Here is a 25,885-nt window from a genome sequence, read left to right as displayed (position 1 = left end):
AAGATGTTTACTTTTTGAAACGAAGAATGAAATGTTGGTAAATGTAACTAAGATGCATCATCAGTTGATCTGTTTAGTGATCACTTAATCACCTTAATCACTTTATTAATATCAGGCAGGGACTTTCAGTTTAGCTTTGAGAGAATTTTCTTCTTTTAACCCTTTCGGTAACCTATTTTTCTGGTGTTATCTTACTGTAGAGGGCATATTGGGAAACCTTCCGTGAATGATGGAAGTGCGTACTGTGGAAATTAAAAAGTGGGAAGGCATAGTCTTCCTCGCTAGAGTGAGAAAATGTTGCTTTTTGTTACACTTGGTATTTTCACCTGTGTACTCCTTCTCCTTCCAGATTTGTCTTTGCTTGTTTGTAAATTCAGGCAATATTGCCATTTCTTTTAGGGTTTTTTTTTTTTAAGATATTTTTATTTCAGAGAGCACAAGCAGGAAGGATGGAGGCAGAGGGAGAGCGAGACAGAATCTCAGGCAGATTCTATGTGAAGCGTGGAGCCCAACCCAGGATTCAGTCCCATGACCCTGAGGTCATGACCCCAGCCAAAGCCAGGAGTCAGATACCAACTCACTGCGTAGGCTACGCAGGCACCACTCTTTTAATTATTCTTTGTGGTACTCTAACCAGTTAATTGTTTGTGGTCACTTCTTGGTAATTTGTTTGTGGTCACATTTAAGTTTGGGGTCACATTTAAGGAGAACCTGGCTGGCTCAGACAGTGGAGCATGTAGCCTGTGGCTCTTGATCTCAGAGTCATGAGTTCAAGCTCCACATTAACATGGAGCCTACTTAATAAATAAATAAACTCACCTTCAAAAACCATTAAGGTTTTCAACTGAATCTGCCTTTTTGGCTTGGGAAAAAATGATATTAATAATTTTTTAATGTGTTAACTAATTTTATTATTTGATTTTAGGTCCATTGCAAAAGAACTTGCAGACTGGCTTATAAGCAACAATGTGGTAGAGCATATATTTGGACCAAATTTACATATTGAGGTTTGTGGACAATTACATGACTTCTCTGCCCTATTAAGAGAAGAATACTTTAGAAAATTAGCTATAATAAGTTTTTCTTTTCCAGATTATCAAACAGTGCCAGGTGATTTTGAACTTCTTGGCAGCAGAAGGGAGATTGAGTACTCAGCATATTGATTGCATTTGGGCTGCAGCACAGGTAATATTAACAGCTCACATTTATTAAGTTCTTTCTCATGATTTGTTCTAAGTGCTTAATTCCCTTATGAGGTAAGTTCTCTTATCCTAAATTTATAACTAAAGAAACTGAGACATAGAGAAAGTTGGGCATGGAATCTCTGTAGTCTGGCTTGAGAGTCTATGTCTTACTATATTACTGGTAGAATTGAAAGAAATGAAAGTCAGTTGGATATTCTACATGAAACCATCTTGGTTTATTAAGAGACATTTACCTGTTTTTTGTTGATATAGTAAACCTTTCTATCCTGGATATTGTATTGGCATTTTTCTTTCTTGTTACACTGTTTTCTTTAGTTTTTTGAATAAGCATATATCTACATGGTTCAAAATCCAGAAAATATAGAAGTGTATGTTATGTATTTTCCCCCCTCCTGTCCCTGATTCCCAGTAATACCATTCTTCTAAGGTGCATCATAGATTTTCTACATAAATAGCTAACTGTGAGCTTTTTTCTTGTCTTCCTCTTTTCTTTTTCTTTTGGTCCTCTTTATTACAAATGTTGCATACTAAGTGGACTTGGGGTTTTTTTTTTTCCACTTTATTTATCGTCAAGATTACTGCATATCAATATCTGAAACACCAATTTTTTAAAGAGGGCATAGTGTTTCAGTACATGCATGTATGATAATTTAATTAACCAATTCCTATTCATAGGCATTATTTTTTCCCCAATCTTTTCTGTTATAAATCTTTTTTCCCCAATCTTTTCTGTTATAAATCTTTTCTGTGCTAAAGTAAGTTCTAATATGTTCATTTCATCCATGTGCAAAAGATTTATCTTTTAAGGAGAATTGTTAGGTTAAAGCGTCTGTTTGGTTTACATGGAGTACCTAATGGTGTGATAATGCCTGTTTTCCCTCATCTTCCTTAGTACGTTGTGTCCTTACACTAAGTGATATTTGCTAAACTGATGGCTGAAATGTGTATTTTAAATTTGCATTCTGTTTATGTGAATCACATTGCAAATCTTGTGTTTAAGAGCCATTTTTGTTTCCTTTACTGGATATTCTTTGTCATTTATCAGAGATTTTACTTGTTCATTTTGTAGGAGACCTATATATATCAGTGAAATTGGACTAGTGTCTGTGTTAAGAGTTAGGACTGTTTTCTGCTTTGATGTTGTCGTTCGGTTAAGGTGGTTTTTGGTGTTCGGTTTCAAGTTTGTGGTTTCAAATTTGTGGTTGAATTATTTTTATGTCCTGTGGATTTTGTCTTATGGTGTGCAATATCTTTTCCACTCCAAAGCGGTTTTTTTGTTTGTTTTTAAGGTTTTTATTTATTTGACAGAACAAGTAGCAGAGCGGCAGGCAGAGGCAGAGGGAGAGGGAGAAGCAGGTTCTCCACTAAGCAGGGAGCCTGACGTGGAGCTTGATCCCACATGACCTGAGCAGAAAGCAGCTGCTGAACTGACTGAGCCATCCAGACCCCCCTTTTCCACTCCAAAGTTATAAAAAAGTTCTCCTTTAGTTCCTTTCTGTTTCAAATTTTATATTTTAGGGTTTGTTTTTTTTTTTTTAAGATTTTATTTGAGAGAGCGAGAGAGAGAGAGAGAGAGTGGGAGCAGGGGTGAGAATGGTGATGGTGAAGATGGGTAGAGGGTGAGGGAACAGTAGCCTCCCCTCTGAGCAGGGAGCCGGACATGGGGTTCCATTCTAGGACTCTGGGATCATGCATGACCTGAGCCAAAGGCAGGTGCTTAACTGACTGAGCCACCCAGGTGCCCCTGTATTTTAGTCTTTGAGCCATTTGGAATTACTCTTGGTTCAAGGTGTCATTTATCTAACTTTTTACCCCATTTTTTGTTATGTAGTTGCCCCCATTCCACTTGTTCAGTAATTCTTCTTTTCCTTATTGAATTGAGATACCAGTTTATTTTGACTAGGTCAGTTTCTGGAGTCTTTAGACTGTCATGATCTGTATACCAGGGATTTGTAAACTTTTGGCTTGGTAAACAAGGCTTTTGGGCCGGCCACTTCATTTTGTAAATATTTTTTGCAACATAACCTTGTACTTTCTTTGACATATTGCTTATGGCTACTTCCATACTACAGTGGCAGAGTATAGTACTTATCTCTATAATACTTACCACTTTAAATCCTGAAATAATTTCCTGTCTGGTCCTTCAAGAAAACATTTGCTGATCGTGGGTTTAACTTACGTCTTTACTTTTTTTTTTTTTTTTTGAGTATTCCTATCTGACAGGGCTGGCTCTTTTTTAAAATATATTTTTACATATTTTTAAAAATACATTTTTAAAGAATTTCTCTGGAAATGCCTGGGTGTCTCAGTCAGTTAAGCATCTGCCTTCAGCTCAGGTCATGATCCCAGAGTCCGGGGATTGAGTTCTGCATTGAGCTCCCCACTCAGCGGGGAGCTGCTTCTCCCTCTGCTCTCCCTGCAGCTCTTCTAGTGCTCTCTTGCTCTCTCCGACAAATAAAATCTTTTTAAGAAATTTTTTCTTCTTCTTTTTTTTAATGTAAATTTGAGCATTGACTTATTCTTTAATATTATATATTTATACATCACTGTCATTTCAGTAACTTAAAGAAGCACTTTGTTTCAGAACAAAGGGAAATTTTTTTTAAAAGTTTACGCATTTTAGTAGATTTAAAGTTTTTATTTTGCTCAAAGCAAGACTAGGAGAATGGGAGAATAATGATAAATGTATCATTACAGAGTAAATAGCTAGAAATAGTAGAGAATTCTTTATTGAAACTTTATCAAATGGATAACTTATAGTATGGCAAAGGTTTTAGCATTTTGCCCTAGCAAGAATTTGAAGCAATTTAGTAAGGGAGTGGCGTAATCTGTGAGACAGTTTGCAAAAACTTAAACTATCTATAAAAGATTAACTATATAAAATAAGTATATTTTAAGGGTTAATTTAATTGGGTCTTTCTGTGATTTGTTACTTAACACTTCTGAATCTACTGCAAATTTAGAATGATCAGAAATTTTTACATTTTGAGTTTGTTTTTTTAAATTTGAGCACTGGGGGGTAGGGAAGGAAAAAATGAAACAAGATGGGATTGGGGGGGAGACAAACCATAAGAGACTCTTAATCTCACAAAACAAACTGAGGGATGGGGGTGGTGGGGAGATGGTGGCTGGGTGATGGACATTGAGGAGGGTATGTGCTATGGTGAGTGCTGTGAGATGGGTAAGCCTGATGATGCACAGATCTGTACCCCTGGGGCAAATAATACATTATGTGTTAATAAAAAAAATTTGAGCACCAAATAAAATTAATTTCAAAGCATCTGGGGTTGCTTAGTTTCTTACAGTCTTACCTTAGTCTTTTTTCCTCCCATGTGGAGTAAGTTTTTGAGGTCAGTTCGCTCATCTGAGATACATACATCCATATACACAATATACACACACATACAGTATCCTCATGGTAATTGGATTGTCTGCTGCTCTTTTCATTGTATCAGAACTCTTGTATTGGAATCCAAGGAGATGACAGATGGATTTGAAATTGATAGAAAAATTATTCATAAATATTTGAAAAATGCTTATCTTTGTAATTAAATTTAAGTTCAAATAATGTAATAACATTTTCATTTATTGGATAATTCCCATTATGTTTAGTAATGCATTATATTGACCAGAGTGTGTGGTAACATTTGGGAAGAAATATAGCAGTTCTATTTCTGGTAATTTATTCTGTAAATACATGTACATAAAGATGTTCACTACAGCATTGACCATACTAGCAGAAAAGGAATGTCACTGTAGGACTACTTTAATAAATTTTGGGAAATTCATTTAATAGTATCCTTTATAGCCATGAGAAGGACCGAAGGTGCTGTGTTATGTTCATGTGGAACAATATGTAAGAAATAGTTTTACTAAGCACTGCATAGGTAATAGATCTTTTATTGAGAGAAAATCCTAAGTATGCAGTATATTCTTGCAAAGTGTATTTAAACTGTTATAAAAAGAGGATGCACATGTATGTCTATAACATATATACATGCAGTTTGTGCTTATGAATGCGTGGAGCTATTTTGAAAAATACACAAGAAATTTTAATAGTGGGTATATGATCTGGGATAGATGGAAGACTTCCTTTTCATTGTCTATGTTTATGTAAACTTTGAAACTTTTACATTTATTAGTTTTTCAGTAAATACAGAGACTATATAAAGTTAAAAGTATATAAAGTATATAAAGTTAAAATAAATATTTTGACATTTAAATGACTTTCCACCATTTAAATTTACCTATTCCAGTTTGACTTGGTTACCTTTATATTTGCCTCTACACACCCTTTCACTGTAAAATGTTTTAGTCATAGGACATCAAAAAATCCCTTCAGAATCCTTGCACTATACTGGATTATATTGTTAAATGCTTTAGATTTGAAGGATGCTTGTGTAAATGCATGTAAATCACTGATAATTTTTTTTTTAAGATTTTATTTATTTATTTGACAGAGAGATCACAAGTAGGCAGAGAGACCAGCAGAGAGACAGGCAGAGAGAGCGGGGGAAGCAGGCTCCCTGCTGTGAGCAGAGACCCCGATGCGGGTCTCAATCCCAGGACCCTGAGATCATGAGCTGAGCTGAAAGCAGAGGCTTAACCCACTGAGCCACCCAGGCACCCCTGATATAATAATTTTATCTTAATATGGAGCTAAGTTATTTGGGGTCGATCTTTTTATCAATGACAAAAGTCAGATTCTCTAGGATTTAGTAGGATTTGAATGTCATCTGATTCAGATGTGCTTTATACACATAATTGTCAGATTCTTTTTTTTTTTTAATATAATTGTCAGATTCTTAAAAGGATTAGTGTTGACTAATTTTAGAAGCACTGACCTGTACTCTAATGCTTATTAGCTTCTGCGTGTGTACTTGTATACACATTTAGATTACTGCTTTATGAGACATTACATACTACTAGTATGTGAAGTTATGACTGCTTGAGTTAGAATCTGGGCACTATAATATCCTTCTCTGTTACATCTTAGAGATTTGAATTCTTTGCTTCCTGCCTAAGAGTTCTTAACATGAGCTGTGTTCTTTTTATGTGTTGTTGGGTGTCTTCATGTATGCCTTTGTGATCCATTCATATTTAAGAAAGATGACAAGGTAAGTGGCCTGGGTATTGTTGGCTGTTGTGAAATATTTTTTTATTAGAGGTCTCCCAAGTGGGACTCCTGTTTGGAAACATTTTCTAGGGTAGTAATGGTAAAACAACTTGTACTTTTCTCATTAAAGTCACTACTAGGCTTTCTGCCTGTCCGACTTCTAAAAGAGAGTGAAAAGGGATACCAGTATCTGTGGTTAAAAGCTGTGGTTTTATGTATTTTTTTCCCAAGGTAGAGCCTTGGCGACTGGGTAGAATAAATAAGTTGGCTATTCCTGTTTTTCTGACTGATGGCTGACAAATACAATTATTAAGAGTATTCAGGGAAATCCTGTGTTTTTATTTCCATATCTCCTGCTGTCCATCACATCTAGGTCTCTGAGTCTGGTATCTTCCCAAGTTACAGTGGGAAGGTTGACTTATCTCCTTTGCAGCTCACTCACAAATTACTCTGAGCTACATCCTTCTCCACCTGTACGTTTTAAAATGCATTCCTTTCATTTTAGTCTTTCAGAAGTTTGTTGAAATCTAGTATCTATTCCTAATTTTCATTTTCTTTGTGGGTTTGTTTCTTTTCATTCTAAAATACAGTGAATGATTCTCTTCTATAGAAGATGAGGGAATTCTCATTATTTATCTTTTCTCATTTTCTGCTTCCCTGTTTTTACTGTATTTGTATTTTATCAAATTATATGTTTTAAATTCTATGCTAGAACCGTAATTTCTACACAGTTGTTTAGTGCTAATTTTGTATTTAGGTATTTAACTCACCACCAGTCCTTTTTCCTCATTTCTGTTTCTCTCATTCCAGAATTAATGGATATTTATTCATGTGGATTTCATTGAGTAGCCTTTGTTTTCCTAAAGAGAAATTTGTGAATGTTCTATTATGGGTTACTGTATACTTGAGATATCTGTTTTCTTTGTATTTGAAGTGTTTGAATGATGGATACTAAAGCCACTCTTATTTCCCCTCAAAACTTTGTAGTAGACATGATTAGTAGTTTGAATTTTGGGATGATACCTTTTAACACTTATATTTACTTTTTCTCTTATTTTCTTCGTTAATTCTTTTATTGTGATACATATATGTTAACATAAAATTTACCATTTTAACCATTAGTAACTATACAGTTCAATCCATAAATACATTTAGTGTAGTGTATACATCTCCAGAGCCTGTATCAAAAACTTTGACACTATGTGCAACAAAAACTCTATACTCATTAAACAATAACTGTTAATTTTTCCCTCCTACAAGCTCTTGGTTTCCTCTATTCTACATTCTGTCTATATGAATATGCCTCTTCTGGGTACTTCAGTTAAGTAGAATCATAAAATATTTGTCTGACTTGTTACACACAGTGCTTTTGAAGGTTATCCCTGTTACCACCTATATAAAAATGTTCTTTTTATGGCCAAATAGTCCATGGCTTATATATACTGCATTTAGTGTATTCATTCCTTTCTTTCTTCTTTTCTTTATTTCCTTCCTTCTTTTCCTTCCTTCCTTCCTATTTATTTATTTGAGAGAGAAAGAGAAAGAGTGTGGGGAGGGACAGAGGGAGAGAATCTCAAAGCTGCTCAGTCCCACAACTCATGCACTCACGACCAGAGCTGAAACCAAGAGTCAGATGCTCAACTGATCAAACCACCTAGGCACTGTAAGGGCCTACTTAGCCAGAGTGACTCCATCTCGGTTAAACAGCCATTTTGTTGTTTGTGTAGTAAAACTTAAACTAACCCCCCCCCCCCCCCCAACTTAGTTAGAAGCAAGTCTGGGAAGCCAGTAAAATATGGTCGACCAGTCCCTGATAACAGAGCCCAAACACAAGGACGGGTCAGGTCAGGTGGAGACATCTAATCAGTAAAGCATACATATTATCTCTCTAACCACCAAAGAATGTAAACCCCGCCTTTTGGGTGCCAATTCTGACCAGAGTGATAGGCTAGTTCAAACAGCTACTATAGGGTAAATTGTAATTCAGTTGGCCACCCGTGTGTGACCTAACATGACTATGCAACTTTCTCTGTGTCTTACAATCTCATTGGCCACCTGTATGTGGCCAGGCTCAACCACATGGCCTTTGCTCTATAAAAGCTAGTCTGTGAGGCTGGGAGTGGTCGCTCTCTCCGTTTAAGAGATGGCCCCAACCGGTTGGTTTGATTCTCCATGCTGGGGCTTTGATGCTGGCATCCTTTGATGCTTGACCTTCGCTTTGTATCAGTCTCACTCCTTTGATAACAGAACCCAACAGGCACCCCTGGTGTTTTTGTTTTTGTGTGTGTGTGTGTGTGTGTGTGTGTGTGTTTTCTTTTTTTTTTTAACCCCTGGTGTTTTCATTTCTACATTCTAATTACTCTTGTTTCCTTGCAGGCTTCACAGATTTCTTTTTGAAGATTGTTTTGGCTTTTAGAACTCCTTGCAATTCCCTATGAATTTGAGGATTGGCTTTTCCATTTTCCATTTTCCAGAAAGGCCCTTAGAATTTTGAAGGGATTGTGTTGAATCTATAGATCTCTTTGGGGTAGTATTAACATATTAACCATGTTAAGTCTTCATATCCATGAACATGGATGTCTTCCCATTTATTGAACCCTTAATTTCCTTGAGCAGTGTTTTGTAGTTTTCAGTATACAAGTATTTCACATCCTTTTTTTTTTTTAAGATTTTATTTTAAGATTTTATTTATTTGAGAGAAAGAGAGTATGAGTGGGGGTAGGAAAAAAGGGAGAGGGAGAGAAGCAGACTCCTTGCTGAGCATGGAGCCCAACATAGGGCTCAATCCTGAGGATCATGCCTTGAGTGGTAGTCAGATGCTTAACCAATTGAGCCACTCAGGCACCCCTCACCTCTTGCTAGATTAATTTTTAAGTACAGTTAATCCTTGAATAACACAGGTTTGAACTCTCTAGGTCCACATACATATAGATTTTTTTTTAGAAGTACAGTATAGTACTATAAGTATATTTTCTCAACAATTTTCTTAACATTTCCTTTATTATAAGAGTATGGTATATATTATATATAAACAAAAAATTTGTGTTAACTCTTTATGTTCTAGGTATTCTGGTTTAGATTATTGATTTATATTCTTTGTTTATATGATTTTATAAGATTTATATTCTTTATATAAATATATTATAAAATATAAATATTATATAAGTATATAAATACTATATATATATATTTATATTCTTAACATTCAGCAGTAGGCTGTGATAGTTAATGTTTTTGGAAGTCAGGGTTATATCCAGTTTTTTGACTGCACAGGGGATCTGTGCTCCAAACCTCTGTGTTGTTCAAGGATCAGTTGTATTTTATTCTTCATATGCTATTGTAAATGGAATAGCTATCTAAAATTCCTTGTCAGGTAATTAATTGTGGATATATGGAAACATACCTGAATTTTGTTGATCTATACTCTTACACTGTCTACTTGATTTTTAGCTCTACTAGCTTTTTATATATAGCTTTTTCTCTATATAGGATTGTGTCATTTTTTTTTTTAAGATTTTATTTATTTATTCGACAGAGAGATCACAAGTAGGCAGAGAGGCAGGCAGAGAGAGAGAGGAGGAAGCAGGCTCCCCAACAAGGAGAGAGTCCGATGCGGGGCTCGATCCCGGGACCCTGGGATCACAACCTGAGCCAAAGGCAGAGGCTTTAACCCTCTGAGCCACCCAGGCGCCCCAGGATTGTGTCATTTTTGAGCAGTTTTACATCTTTTCTAATTTGGATCCATTAAATGTTTTGTGAGGGGGTGGAGTCCAATAACTATGGCTAGAATTTCAGTATAGTGTTGAATAACAATGAAAAATATCAGCATTCTTATCTTGTTCCTCATCCTAGAGGGAAATCAGTCATTTATCATTGTGTATGCTGTTAGCTGTGGGGTTTTCATAAATATCCTTTATCACGTTAAGGAGTTTACCCTCTATTCTTAGTGTTCCAAGAGTTTCTAGTACGAAAGGGTGTTGGATTTTGTTACATTGTTTTTCTGCATCAATTAAGATGCCCATGTGGCTTTTTTCCATTGATTAATTTGTTTTAGAGTAATTCTCCTTTTGAACCACAGTTGCATTCCTGGGATAAGTCTTACTTGGTCAAAGTGAATAATCCTTTTGGTATGGTCTTAGATTTGATTTGCTAATAGTTGCTGGAGGACTCTTTGTCATTTATAAGATACTGCTTAGTAATTTTCTATTCTTTTTTTTTTTTTTTTAAAGATTTTATTTATTTATTTGACACAGAGAGAGAGATCACAAGTAGGCAGAGAGGCAGGCAGAGAGAGAGGCAGAAGCAGGCTCCCTGCTGATCAGAGAGCCCGATGCGGGGCTTGATCTCAGGACCCTGAGATCACAACCTGGGCTGAAGGCAGAGGCTTAACCCACTGAGCCACCCAGGTGCCCCGTAATTTTCTATTCTTATGAAGACTTGGACCTCATAGAATGAGTTAAGAAGTATTTACTTCTGTTCAGTTTTTTTGGGAGGATTTGAGAAGGATTGGTGTTAATTTTTTTTATTAAAAATTTGTTAGAATTCCCCAGGTAAGCCATGCATTTTAGTACTTTGTTGAGAGGTTTTTGATTACCAATTCAATGTCTTATTATAGGTCTGTTGACCTTTCCTTCTTGAGTCAATGTAGTTAGTTTGGAAAGAATTCGTCCCTATCTTCTAGGTTACCTGATTTTTTTGGTGTGCTGTTGTTTGTAGCATTCTGTTAATTTTTGTTTAATCTGTAAGTTTGATAGTAATATCTCACTTGCATTTCTGATTTATGTCTTTTCACTCTTTTTTTCAAGCTAGCTAAATGTTTATCTTTTAGAAGAACCAGCTATTGGTTTTGTTAATTTTCTCAATTGTTTTTCTAATTTGTATTTTATGTGTCAGTGCTCTGATCTGTTCTTTGAGCTTTGGGTTTTTTTTTTTTTTTTTTTAAAGATTTTATTTATTTAATTGACAGACCGATCACAAGTAGGCACAAGTAGGCAGAAAGGCAGGCAGAGAGAGGAAGGGAAGCAGGCTCCCTGCTGAGCAGGAGCCTGACATGGGGCTTGATCCCAGGGCCCTGGGATCATGACCTGAGCCGAAGGCAGAGGCTTTAACCCACTGAGCCACCCAGGCACCCCTGAGCTTTGAGTTATATAGTGTGTTTATAATTGTTATATCTCCTTGTTGTATGGAACATTTTGTTAATAATAATCACTCTTTGTTAATCTTCTTTAAAAAAAGACTTAACTGTAAAAGGAAACCACATTAGTTTTACCCTCTAAACCATTTTTAAGTTCTAATGATGACTAGAACCATATTGTTGTATAACAGATCTCTAAAGCTTTCTCATCTTCCAAAACTGTACTCCTTGGATAAGAGGGGCACCTGGCTGGCAAAGCTTGCAACTCTTGATCTTGGGGTTATGAGTTTGAGTGCCACATTGGGCATAGAGTTTACTTAAAAATTAAACAAAAGAAAACAAAAAACCGTAAGTTACTGAACAACGACAACAATTCCCCTATTCCCCTTACTCACAGCTACTGATGGCCACCATTCTACTTTTTGTATTGTTTTGACTATTCTATATATTTCACGTTCGTGGAATCCTATAGTATTTGTTCTGCTGTGACTGGCTTATCTCACTCAGCATAATGTCCGCATGGTTCATCTATGTTGTAGCGTGTGACAGGATTTCCACTCTTGAAAGGTTGAATTATATTCTGTAGTATATATATGCCACAGTCATTTGTCAATGGACATTTACTTTGCTTTCATCTTTGACTGTTGTGAATAATGGTCCAGTGAATATAGGTGTGCAAGTATCTCTTTGAAACTACACTTTTATTTACTTAATTTATGTCTATATGTATGCAATCTCTATACCTCCTGTGGGGCTCGAATTCACAACCCAAGATCAGTAGTTGCATCCTCTTTTGATTGAACCAGCCAGGAACCCCTGAAATCCTGTCTTTTTTTTTTTTTTTTTTTTTTTTTTTTTAAGATTTTAATTATTTATTTGACGGAGATCACAAGTAGACAGAGAGGCAAGCAGAGAGAGGGGGGAAGCAGGCTCCCTGCTGAGCAGAGAGCCCAGTATGGGGCTCGATCCCAGGACCCTGAGATCATGACCTGAGCCAAAGGCAGAGGCTTAACCCACTGAGCCACCCAGGGGCCCCTGAAATCCTGCTTTTAATTCTTTTGGTTGTATACCCAGAAATGGGCTTACTAGGTAATGTGATAAGTTTCTCTTTTTCTAGTAACCTTTTAAAATTTTAAAGTCTACCTTACTTGAATTTAGTATAGTGAGCCCAGCTCTCTTTTGCTTATTATTTGCACAGATATCTTTTTAATCCTTTAACTTTTAGTCTGTTTGTTGTGTTTTGGATATATTTTGAGTCTCTTGTAGAACACAGAGAGTTGTATCATGTTTTTAAAATCCTTTCTACCGGGGCGCCTGGGTGGCTCAGGGGGTTAAGCCTCTGCCTTCGGCTCAGGTCATGATCCCAGGGTCCTGGGATCCAGCCCCGCATCGGGCTCTCTGCTCAGCGGGGAACCTGCTTCCCTTCCTCTCTCTGTCTGCTTCTCTGCCTGCTTGTGATCTCTGTCAAATAAATAAATAAATCTAAAAAAAAAAAAAAATCCTTTCTACTAATCTCTGTCTTTGATTGCAGAGTTTAAGCCATTTATGTGTGTGTATATATATATATATTTATATATGTATTTATTTTTTGTTAAAATTTTGTTTTCAGAGAGACTGCATGCATGAATTGGGGGGATGGGCAGAGGGAGAGGGACAAGCAGATTCTGTGTTAAGCACATAGCTTGATGTGGGGCTTGATCTCATGACCCTGAGATCATGACCTGAGGCAACATCAAGAGTTGGATGCCTAACCGACTGAGCCACCCTGGTACTCCTAAAACATTTATATTTAAAGTAATTCCTCAAAGAGTGGTTTACTTCTGCCATTTTCCTATTTCTTTTGTATATGTCTTACAGTGTTTTTGTCCGTCATTTCTGTTATGGCCTTTTATTTCTGTTTGTAGTTTGGATTTCCTTTCTCATTTCTTTTTTTCGTAAATTCTATAGATAATTTGTGCTTAACATGGAAATTACATTTAACATCTCAAGACTTACTGTCTAATTTGGATTTGTCAAATAGTACGCAAAAATTATACTCCTGTATAGCTCCTTCTCATTTTTGTTATTCATACAACAGATTTCAGCTTAATATATTGTGTGCCCAGTTATGTAGATTAATAATAATTCTTGGGGTGCCTGGTTGGCTCAGTCGTTAAGCGTTCACCTTCAGCTCAGGTCCTGATGGTCCTGGAATTGAGCCGAGCTCTCTGCTCAGTGGGAGGCCTGCTTCCCCCTCTCCCACTCCCCCTGCTTGTGTTCCCTCTCTTGCTATGTCTGTCTCTGTCAAATAAAAAAAAAAAACTTAAAAAAAATAATAATTCTTTTGCCTTTGTGAAATCATATAGCAGATAAAAGGTGGAGTTACAAATGAGAACGATACTAGCTTTTAATTGTCTATGTATTTATCAGAGGTCTTTAGTCACTGTTCCGCTTCTTTTCATTTCATTCTGAAGGACTTCCTTTAGCATTTTTGGCGGGGCAGGTCTAGTTGTAGTGAATTCCTTTAGCTTTTATTTATCTGGGAATGTATTAATTCCTTCCTCATAAGGAGAGTTTTTCCTGTTACACAGTTCTCAATGGAAAGTTTTTTTCTTTCAGCCTTTGAGTATATCATCGTACTTCCGCTGGTTCCCAAGGTTTTTGTTTTTGTTTTGTTTTTAAATGACTTTATTTATTTATTTTTCACTGAGAGCACAAGCACAGGGAGCAGCAGGCTCCCCACTGAGCAAGGAGCCCAATGTGGGACTCCATCCCAGGATCCCAAGGTTTTTGATTAGAAATTGGCTGATACTCTTACTGAAGATCCCTTGTGGGTTGCTTCTCTCTGTTTTCAGGATTATTTTACCGTCTTTGGCTGTTAACGGTTTGATTATAATAAGGTTGGTCATAGGGCTCCTTGAGTTTATCCTACTTGGATTTGTAGATTCATGTATTCCAAAGTTGAAAGTTTTCACCCATTTTTTTCTTCATCTTTACTTTGTATACCTTTCTCTTCTGGGATTCGTATGCATGTGTTGGTAGGTTTGATGGTTCCCACAAGTCCCTTAGAATGCATTTGCTTTTCTTTATTATTTCTTTCCTGTTCCTTAAACTCAGTAATTTCAGTTTCCATAATTTCAAGTTTGCTCTTTTCTTCTGCTTACTCAGATATGCTGCTGAACCTTACGTAGTGTATTTTCATTCCAGTTCTTTTACTTCTCAGCTTCTGATTTCTTATAGCTCCTTTTTAGAATTTGTTTTTTGATGATTGTCTCATTTTGGTCAGGCACTGTTTTCATATGTTTGTCCTTTTCTTCCTTTAAGTCTTAGATCATTTTTTTTTTCAAGATTTTATTTATTTATAAAATCTTTAAAAGATCACAAGTAGGCAGAGAGGCAGGCAGAGAGGAAGAAGCAGGCTCCCCGCTGAGCAGAGAGCCTGATGTGGGGCTCGATCCTAGGACTCTGGGATCATGACCTGAGCTGAAAGCAGAGGCTTTAACCCACTGAGCCACCCAGGCGCCCCTAAGTCTTGGAGCATCTTTAAGATAACTGTTTTATGATTGTTGAGAGAGCCTGATAAATGGGCTTTCTTAGGTATATTTCCATTGATTTATTTTTCATTTCAGTGGGCCACACTTTACTGTTTCTTCTTATATCTTGTTTGTGTGTATGTTTTAATTGGATTGAAATAATGGCAGCCTGACTCTGTCTTCTTATCAATCAAAGGTAGCAGTCTGCAGTTGGAATGGAGAAATTTTGGACACATTTATTAGGAGGACAAGATTATTATTTTTTTCAAGTTGTAATTTAAAATCCAGTTAGTTAACATACAGTGGAATATTAGTTTCAGGTGTACAATTTAGTGATTTAACACTTCCATACAATACCTGGTGCTCATCACAAGCACTGTCCTTAATCCTCATCAACTATTTAACCCATCCCCCCCCATCTGCCACCCAGGCGCCACTGAAGTGCTATAATTTTAAAATTTTTTAATCTTTATTTTCTGAATTTGCTTTCATGCTGTACAACTCTAAAAGAGCTTTATATTTTTATAGAATTATAGGATTACATAATTATCTCTCAAGGGTTTTGTCACTTAAAAACAGTAAGGTATTTGATTATGAAAATTGAATCTGTTATGGAAATTCTTTCTATTAGTCGAAGTGATAGCAAGTCAGAAATTTATTCCATATTGTGTATTTGTTACATTCTAATTAGGAAGAGTTTAATAGTTACCTGTTTGCAAAAAGCAAAGGTATAAACTGTTAGTATAATCTGTGATGTTAATCAGTGCTGTATTAAAACTAACATTCTTAGTTAAGACTTATAAGAGCAATAAATTGTAATTGATAATTTACTTATCCTTTATCTCAAATGATGTAAATAGTTTATAAAAAGTCACCGAACATGGAGGAATTTCTCCAAAGTTATTTTATTACTTTTATTTCATCTTCTATTTCAAATTTCAGTTGTGCATATTTACCCTAATAGGGGATATAGCAGAAGAGATTTCATATGATTTATGCCTGAAAAATACAGAAGTCAGTGTTTTAGAATAGAAAAATGTACATTTTCTGTTAGGAGTTTTTATGTATAGGAGAGAAGTTGGATACCTCAGGTTTTTACTTTTGGAAGCCTCAATTTGGTAATTACTAAACTATTCTTTGTGTATCTTGATTTCATGGTTTGTAGCTTCATGACTACAAAAGACATTTACATCTCGTTGTAATATTTAATAGTCACATCTTTGTAAATGTTATACTTTCCCTCATATTTGTTACTCTAATTAGTATAAGAAAGGAGACTGTTTCTAGGTTTATTACCATGTAGACTTTTATTTTAAGGGAGTTACTATTGCGTACCTTAGTAAAATGAACATGTTATACGGATACTTCATAACCATTAAATGAGAAATGTAGTACAATTAAAATAATGCTTTGGTTTTCTCTTATAATTGGAATTTATTTGTAACTGCTTATGTTTTAATATACTATTTAACTTGTTTTTACTTTAATGATATATAAATTTAATTGGAATCTTCTTTATACTTGGATTCCAGAAACTGTTTTTATTGTGAGCTTCCCTCTTGTGGTTGGAAAAGTAATCTTGTGGTTGGTTTGAATAAGATAAAGTTAGGCTTTTTCTTTTTAAAGTTATGCTTAAGTGGAATTTTACTCTCACATTTTATGTACTGCCATTTATGACACTTGGTAATTAGCATTTTCCCAACATATTAAAAAATGAATTACTGTTTCAGCTACTTTCTTTTTAACTGTAGAACTTTTGACATCAGGTTATTTATTTATGTAATGTAATTATTTTTGATTATTGTCTCTACTTTTATTTTCTAGTTGAAACATTGTAGTCGGTATATACATGACTTATTTCCTTCACTCATCAAGAATTTGGATCCAGTACCGCTTAGACATCTCCTTAATTTGGTCTCAGCTCTTGAGCCAAGTGTTCATACTGAGCAGGTAAGATGTTCAAACCATGATGTCAGGTTTTTTTTGTTTGTTTGTTTTTTTTAAGTGAAATTTATTTGCCATTCAGGTAACTTAATTTGTAGGTTATTACTAGCATTTCATTTAGGCAAAAGGATATTAAATTTGTTATGAAATGTTAATTTCAACCTCTTTTTTTTTTTTTAAGACATTGTACTTGGCATCAATGTTAATTAAAGCATTATGGAATAATGCACTAGCAGCTAAGGCTCAGCTGTCTAAACAGAGTTCTTTTGCATCTTTATTAAATACTAATCTTCCCATTGGAAATAAGAAAGGTTAGTAAACTGTAATGTATTTTTTAAAGTCAGTTTTTTAAACTTTATCATTCCAATTTGAAGTAGTTTCTGTTCAGTATTAACTTCAAAATAAATTTGAGATGGGAGCTATAGTGTTTGTGAAAGGGTTAATAAATTGGGGTTAGCTAATTTTCTGGTTTACCTTTCAAGTAAAGAGCAGTAATGAAGTTGCAGTAGTTATTAGAATTTTCTCTCATTAGTGTTTTTCCCTTGGGCTGGGGGGAGGCAACTATTTCATAACAGCTTTGGAGCTTTTGGTTAGAAAACAAACAACATGCTTTGTTTTAGAAATAATTTTGAGAGCAGAATATGATGGTGCAATATCTCTGTGTTTCCTAATTCAAAAGTTGTCTATCACTTTAGGTGTTTTATGTGTGGTTTTATATGTGTAACTTCATAGGGCTTTCTAAAACCTTACCAACTTTGCCCCATTTTTTGTCTCCTGGCATCATATACTAGGCTTTTCTTAGGATTTTCTAGTCAGACACCCACAACTATTACTGTAGGTGTTAGGGACGTCAGTTATTTCAGGTTTATCTGCCTGTACCTTATTGATTATGCAGTAATAATAAGAGCAATTGATAATCCGTTCCAAAGAAGCTCAGTCACTTAGAAAAACCCTCCTCTTTTTTCATTTTCCTTCAGAGGAAGAAGAGCTCAGAAGAGCAGCTCCATCACCTTGTAAGTTGAGCCTTAGAAATGCATGGCAAGATGACGTGTAGTTCAGATTTCATGATCATCTACAGTTAATTTTATATATTTGTTTCAAAGCCATGAAATTTTTCTTGAGCAGATATAATCCCTTAACTGGTTTTCCATCTTAGTTTCAATCGAGGTCATGTTTATCCTCTTTAGAAATAATTGGCAAATGTTAATGATTTCCAGATTATATTTTTGGCTATTTAGAGTAAAGCTTTTGTAAATAAAAGAATCAAAGGATTATGTCATTATGCTAAATATATGTTAATACAAATTAGGAGTAAAAACAAAAAAAATCTATTTAATATAGGGTCACCTGCAGCTAGTCCTCAAAGCAGTGATAACAGTGATACCCATCAGAGTGGAGGCAGTGACATTGAAATGGATGATCAACTTATTAATAGAACGAAACACGTGCAACAACGACTTTCAGACACAGAGGTATGAAAACAGTTTTCCTCCACTTTAACAAGATTTTTGGATTTTGGGGTTTCTGCCATGTATATCCTTTGAACTGGGAATATAAACATGATTCATGTTCAGGCCTTTCCTGTAAATAGTTACTATTGAGATTATTTAAATTTTTGTGTGTGTTTTTAATTCTTTTTATATTGTTTAAAGGAATATGTCAAGATTGTGGCAGCCTTTTAAAAAGTACAGTGTGTTAATGTCAGTTAGTTTTTTCTTGCTAGTTTAAAAATTTATTTAAATCTGCTTTTTTTCTTAATACAGGAATCCATGCAGGGAAGTTCTGATGAAACTGCCAACAGTGGTGAAGATGGAAGCAGTGGTCCTGGTAGCAGTAGTGGGCATAGTGATGGATCTAGCAATGAGGTGAATTCTAGCCATGCAAGCCAGTCAGCTGGGAGCCCTGGCAGTGAGGTACAATCAGAAGACATTGCAGATATTGAAGCCCTTAAAGAAGAAGATGAAGACGATGATCATGGTCATAATCCTCCTAAAAGCAGTTGTGGTACAGATCTTCGGAACAGAAAGTTAGAAAGTCAAGCAGGCATTTGTTTAGGGGATTCCCAAGGCCCATCAGAAAGAAGTGGGACAAGCAATGGAACAGGAAAGGACCTGGTTTTTAACACTGAGTCAATGCCTTCAGTAGATAATCGTATACGAATGCTAGATGCCTGTTCACACTCTGAAGACCCAGAACATGATATTTCAGGGGAAATGAATGCTGCTCATATAGCACAAGCATCTCAGGAATCTTGTATTACACGCACTGGGGACTTTCTTGGGGAGACTATTGGGAATGAATTATTTAATTGTCGGCAGTTTATTGGTCCACAGCATCACCACCACCACCACCACCATCATCACCACCATGATGGGTAAGTTTCCTCAAAAAATAGATTATATTGGAGCGCTTGGCTGGCTCAGTTGGTAGACTCTTAGCATTGTGAGTTCAAGCCCCATATTGGATGTAGCGATTACCTTAAAAATACCCCCCCCCCCCCCCCCCCCGCCAAAAAAGAGCTTATATTTCCTTTAGGGAAGCAGTTACTGCTTGTATTTATCCAATTGCAATATATTCTAGATTAGTGTTGATAAGAGTATAATGTAAATTCAAATGCATGCTACAAGCATGCAATTGTTAATTTGCTTCTGAGCACATTTTAAAAAGCAAAATGGAATAGGTGACATTAATTTTCATTATAAATTTTATTTAAATCAGTAATTTCTAAAATCTCTCCACATGTAATCAGTGTAAAAACAAAGATATTTTTCTTTTGTAATAAGGCTTCAGTATTCTGTGTATGTTTTACATTTGCATCTCTGTTTAGACCAGCTACTTTTCAGTGTGTGCAATGACCACATATGGCTAGTGGCTATCATATTGGACAACACAGATCTAGATCGTTAGCTACATGTAAAACTCCTACAAGCAGATAAAGCAGATAAAAGATTGCTTGCGGAAGCTTCCATTAAAGTATGATAATAAGAAGGGAAATTTTACACACATCCTAATTTTAGGATATTAGTAAGGACAAAGCCTCAGCATAAAGCTTTTTGATTGTATGTGAAATATACTTGTAATTAAAAGTAAGTGATTCTGTTACTAGATATTACAGATATTGGGCAGTGTACTTAATTTTCTGTCATTTTTTTCATCTATAAAATTGGAACAACAGTACTTACCTTTTGGGCTTCAGTGTAAATGTTTTATGGGCTGATGTGATTGGCATGTAACGAGAGCTCAATAAATGTTAGCTACTATTTATTACTGTCATTTTAAGTAGTAATATTTGAACTGTTGATGATAAAATATAAGTATGTGGTTTATCAGGATGAGTTTTTTTAGACCTGATGATTTGCCAGGCTTTTCAGAAATCAGTATGCTTGTTTGGAAGAACTACATATATGTGTGTGTGTGTATGAAATAGAAAATAGACTAGCAATGTATATATTACTACTTATTTTCTTTGCCATTATTTCTTATTACTAACCTATGTGAGTTAGTGCTGTCTCTCAATCTTGTCAGTATTGACATTTTGGGTCAGATAATTCTGTGTTTTGAATTTACAACAGTGTGAATGAATTGTAGGATGTTTAGCATCATCTCTAGTCTCTCTCTCTCTCTAGATGCCAGTAGCATCTCCCAAGTTGTAATAACCAAAAATATCTCTAAAAACGTTTTCCAGTGATCCCCCCCCCCTGGGGACCAGAATCACCTGTGATTGAGAACCAGTGGTTTATAGTCTGATATTATACATAAACAAAATTCAAAGTTTTTCCCAGGACAACTCATAAGGAAGACAAAGCAATTAGTTCGTAAAACTGAGGTGAAATATATTCATTTTGGCACATTGCAGTTAAGTTTTCATACCCACAGCAGTTCCCTACTTCACAAGACCTGGAATGATTTAATTTTTCCGTTTTAACACTGTTCATATTCTCTGTGTATGGTACCACTTGTGAATCTCTAAATTAATCCTGACCTTTTCTCCTTTAACGTTATTTTTCATCTTTTTTGTTTGCCATCCTTAAAGTGCCCGGTATGGTATGTTTCATAAGTGAGTGTTGAGGTGCCTGGGTGGCTCAGTGAGTTGGGCATCCAACTTTTGACTTGAGCTTGGGTTATGATTTCAGAGTTGTGAGGATCAAGCCTGGTGTTGGGCTTTGGGCTCAGTGGGGAGTCTGTTGGAGATTCTCTCTCCCCCTTGCTCTGCCCAACCTTCTGCTTGCACACACGTGTGCTCCCTCAAAGAAATCTGGGGCGGGGGAGGCGGGGAAGGTGAGGCTTAGTGCTTATGCACAAGCAGGGGGAGCAGTAGAGGGAGAAGGAGAAGCAGGCTCTCTGTTGAGCAGGGAGCCCAATGCGGGCCTTGATCCCAGAACCCGGGAATCATGTCCTGAGCCAAAGGCAGATGCTTACCTATTGGGGCACCCGGTTGGCTCAGCAGTTACTTACTGTTTTAACAGGTGTTTGTATTGTATAAAATTCTCCTGGTTAATAACCACATTTAGATTGCAGCCTTACATTGAAGTATTTTCCTGGTAGTAATCTCATTCAATCCTATAGTTGTATGAATAAATGTAAATAAATTTTAAGCTTTTACATTGTGATTTGAGTTGATGAAGTAATTATGTAATGGTGAGTTTACTGATCTTCTCTAAAGTTTCTCTTTGAGTTTGTTTTAGTGAAGTGTGTTGATGGGTCAGCCAATATGTGGGTATACTGTATAATATATAGTTCTTACAAGCGTGGACTTTTAGTTTTCATAAAGCTCACAATATTCCATATATTACAAAACAAATGTAGATTTGTTCTTCACTGTGACGTAACTTGTGCCTGAATAGTTTGAGAATTTTTGTGATTCCCAAAGTGTGTTTAACTTGGTCCTCTCCTCTGTGTTATAGGCATATGGTTGATGATATGTTAAGTGCAGATGATGTCAGTTGCAGTAGCTCCCAGGTCAGTGCAAAATCAGAAAAAAATATGGCTGATTTTGATGGTGAAGAATCTGGGTGTGAAGAGGAACTAGTTCAGATTAATTCACATGCAGAGCTAACATCTCATCTCCAACAACATCTTCCCAATTTAGCATCTATTTACCATGAACATCTTAGTCAAGGTAAGATTCTGTAGTAAGTAAAATATATTACTTGCTTTAAAACAGAGGAACAATTTATATTCTTAAAAGAATTCAACATTTAGTGTTATGATACATAAATATTTTTGCCAGAGAACTTTCATATGGTTAGTTTTTATTCCTAGGGAATGAAATTATTATGAATACTTCATCATGAGTATAAAGGTTGCATTTCCATCAAGAGATATTTAGCTAGGAAAGGGAATATATAATAATATATGTAAAATTATAACTGTGATTTAGAAAATAAATGGCTGTATTAAGTGTATTTAGAAATTTTAAGAGCTAAATTGAGATTACACGAGGTCATGCATTGTATGAGTCCATTTATGTAAAATGTCTAGCATGGTCAAATTTGTGGAGAATAGAAAGTGGATTAGTCATTGCATGTGGCTAGGGAGGGTTGGGGGGAAATAAGAGGACAGGTAACTGCTAAAGGGCAAGGTGTTCCATCTGGAGTGATGGAGATGTTAAAAAAATGATCATTCTAAGCACTTCACATCAACCTAAAAAAAGTAATAGGATATGACCATACTTGGAAGAATGGAGGTTAGAAGAGTTAATAATAGAAGAAGGAGGAGGAGAGGGAGACAAATTAAGAGGGAAATACAGTTTTAGAATTAGCAATTTAAAGGTCTAGCCTCCTGAAACTAATAGAACATTGTGTGTCATCATACTTACAAAAAAAAAAAAAGTGGTATATACATTAAAATAATTAAAATAAAGGTCCAACCTCATACTTTTTAAAGGTTTTTTTTTAAGGTACTATATAAGCACTAGCTAGCTTAGGAAATGGGTGTTGGGTTGTCAGTACATTACAGACTAAGTAAACCTGATGGGTTAGGTTTATGCAAAGCACCATGATCAAATTTGGAGATAAACTTGTGGACTTTGGCAGCAATTTACTAATTTCAAATGTTACTTGTGCATAATATAGGTAAGGGCACCTTGACGTTTTTTTAATTGTTATTGTGGTTTTTTGGAGAAATGAATAGGTTATGATTGAGGTCATTTGAATTTTATACTATATTTACTAAATTTTCACCATTCTGTTTTTATTGTTTTTTCCTGGTATTTAGTATTATATGTATTTTTTAGTATATAAAGTTAGAAATTGAGCAGAATTATTACATAATATTATTAACGCTCTCCAAGTCTACATTGTATTGCTGTGTATTTAATACTGCAAAGAACTGTTTCAATAGAGTAAAACAATTCACTTTAAAAATGGGTGGGGGGGGTGGCTGGGGGGTTAGTCAGTTGAGTGTCTGACTTGGTTTCACTCAGGTCAGGATCTCAGGCTTGTGACATCAAGCTCCATGTTGGGCTCTGTGGAATCTGCTTTAAGATTCTTTCCCCTTGATCCCAGGGTCCTGGGATCGAGCCTCACATCGGCCTCTCTGCTCAGAGGGGAGCCTGCTTCCCACTCCCTCTCTGTCTGCCTCTCTGCCTACTTGTGATCTCTCTCTCTCTCTCTGTCAAATAAATAAATAAAATTAAAAAAAAAAAAAAAAAGATTCTTTCCCCTGTCCCTCTCCCCACTCCTGCATGTGCTCACTCTCCTTTTTTCAAATAAAATCTTTAAATAAAAATTGACATATAGAATTTTGTATAGTTAAAAGAAGATACCAGAAAATGGTTAGCAAATACATAAAAATGATGCTTATTATCTCTAGTTACCTGGGAAATGCAAATTCACAGTACAATACTACTACACACCTACTTGAAAGTGTAGAATTAGAAACTAATCATCTTAAATGATACTAAAGATGTAGAGCAACTAGAACTCTCCCTTGCTGTTGAGGAGTATGAAATAATATAGCCAATTTGGAGAACTATTTTACCAGTTTCTTGTAAAGTTGAACTGGTATCCCTCCATATGACCCAGCAATTCCTATTCTCAGTATTTACCTAAGAAATGAAAGCATATATAAACAAAAAGATTTGTACATTGAATGTTCATACCTGTTTCACTCATAAGAACCTCAACTGAGATTAACTGGTAGATTAGCAAATTATAGTATATTCACATAGTATACTAATATTCATCAGTAAAAAGGAAAGAACTACTAGTACAGGCAGCTCAGTGGGTGAATATAAAAAAAAATCTTTCTAAGCAAATGAAGCTAAAAAGGAGTAGTACATACTATATATCACTTATATGTAGTTTTGGAATGTTCAAAAGTAATTTATAATGGCTGAAATCTGCTTAATGATTACTGAAGATTTTGTTATGGGAAATGATTATAAAAGGTCACAAGGAAACTTTTTGGGGTGCTATAAATGTTTTATGTCTTGCTTATTTGTTTATATTTTAATAAAATTAATTTAAAAATAAATACCAAAACAAAACCCCCAAAAGGTAAGCCAAAATCTGGAAGAAATATTTACAAATTGTTTATCTAATAAAGGCTTGAATTCAGAATATCTAAGAACTTATGCCACTCAGTAGTAATTTAGCAAATAATGTATACAAATGACTGATAGCACCTGAAAAGATGGTAAACATCATTAGTCACTTGGGAGTTGCAAATTTAAAAACCTTAATGAGATTTTACTGTGTATCTATTAGAATGGCTAAAATTAAAAAGTGCAAACCATGCCCATGTGATGTGGGGATGTGGAGGAATAGTAACTGGTACCCTAATCTACTACTGGTGGGCATATAAAATGGCATAACCATTTTGGAAACCTGTCTGGTAATTTCTTCAAATGTTAAACACACATTTACCTTGTGAATCACCAGCTTCAGATTACCAAAGAGAGAGGAAAGCATGTATCTATTCAGAGACTTGTTATGCAGACATTTATGGCAGCATTATTCATGTTAGCCAGAGACTAAAAACTCCCACGTCTGTTAACTGTTCAATATATTGAAATGAAGTATATCCACATAGTAGAATATTATTTTGTAATTAAAACACACTAGTGATACGTGCTTTGACATGGATGTACCTCAAAAATTTTGCATAAGTGAACAAACTCAGACATAAGACTGTACATATATTGTATGATTCCATTTACATAAAATTTCTAGAAAATGCTAATTTGTGGGGTTGGAAAAATGGATTAGGGCTGAGGAGTGGGATAGGATTTAATTGTAATTAGGTATGAGAGAATGTTTTAGGGTGGTGAAATGTTTTAAACCTTATGGTGATGGTTGCACGATTCTTATTTTAATGAAATCAATGTATATGTACCATTCAGTAGGGAAATGTAATGGTTGTTTAAAAAGACTAGCATTTTTGCTTAGGAAAGCTAATGAGAATTTACTTAGCCTGGTGCTTGGAGTCTGAATTATTATATTAGAATCTTTGATTGTTATGGGTAAATCATCTCCAGTAAATTTTTTTTAATATAGAGATATAAAATACTGTGTAGAGGGTAATTTAGAAGAACGTTCCTTGGCTATAGAATTATTTCAGGAAAATTATCTTTATGCTTCATTTGGGTTTCAAGCATTTATGTACTGTCTCTTGACATGCAAAAAATAATTATACTTTTAGAAATAGTGAAGAGACCATGAGAGGAAAGCTCTTTCCTTAACTTTAGTTTAATTAGACTGAAATAACACTATGCCATTGACAAAGCAACTGTTGTGTTAACCTCGTATTGTTTTTATACTTAGGATTTGTTGATGTTAGGAATGCTGTATTCACAATTTCTGCCTATTGTATTCCTCTAGAATGTGTTATATTTTGCCCTTTCAGGACCTGCAGTTCATAAACATCAATTCAACAGTAATGCTGTGACAGACGTTAATTTGGATAACGTTTGCAAGAAAGGGAACACTTTGTTGTGGGATATAGTCCAAGATGATGATGCAGTAAGTTACCT

At 35.4% G+C, this 25,885-nt stretch overlaps 1 protein-coding gene across 3 annotated transcripts in view; it reads left to right on the top strand.

The window, feature by feature from the left end:
- The window catches only part of LOC111147962 (ubiquitin specific peptidase 34), a 244,462-nt gene that overhangs the window by 92,015 nt on the left and 126,562 nt on the right, over positions 1-25,885 (top strand). For 2 of the 3 annotated variants that reach the window (XM_022504269.1, XM_022504267.1), the window contains exons 9-17: positions 926-1,007; positions 1,093-1,185; positions 16,792-16,917; positions 17,093-17,222; positions 17,889-17,924; positions 18,253-18,383; positions 18,675-19,285; positions 21,816-22,030; positions 25,759-25,874. In XM_022504269.1, coding sequence (XP_022359977.1) covers positions 926-1,007; positions 1,093-1,185; positions 16,792-16,917; positions 17,093-17,222; positions 17,889-17,924; positions 18,253-18,383; positions 18,675-19,285; positions 21,816-22,030; positions 25,759-25,874 — 1,540 coding nt within the window. The remainder of the gene's footprint in view (positions 1-925; positions 1,008-1,092; positions 1,186-16,791; positions 16,918-17,092; positions 17,223-17,888; positions 17,925-18,252; positions 18,384-18,674; positions 19,286-21,815; positions 22,031-25,758; positions 25,875-25,885) is intronic. The other variant, XM_022504268.1, reaches the window with a different exon arrangement.

This window comes from Enhydra lutris, unplaced genomic scaffold (assembly GCF_002288905.1).
Source record: "Enhydra lutris kenyoni isolate GAN:26980312 unplaced genomic scaffold, ASM228890v2 scaffoldscaffold18, whole genome shotgun sequence".
NCBI lineage: Eukaryota > Metazoa > Chordata > Mammalia > Carnivora > Mustelidae > Enhydra > Enhydra lutris.
Note: the sequence above shows the minus strand (reverse complement) of the source record. Positions and strands in the feature narration are given on the sequence as shown.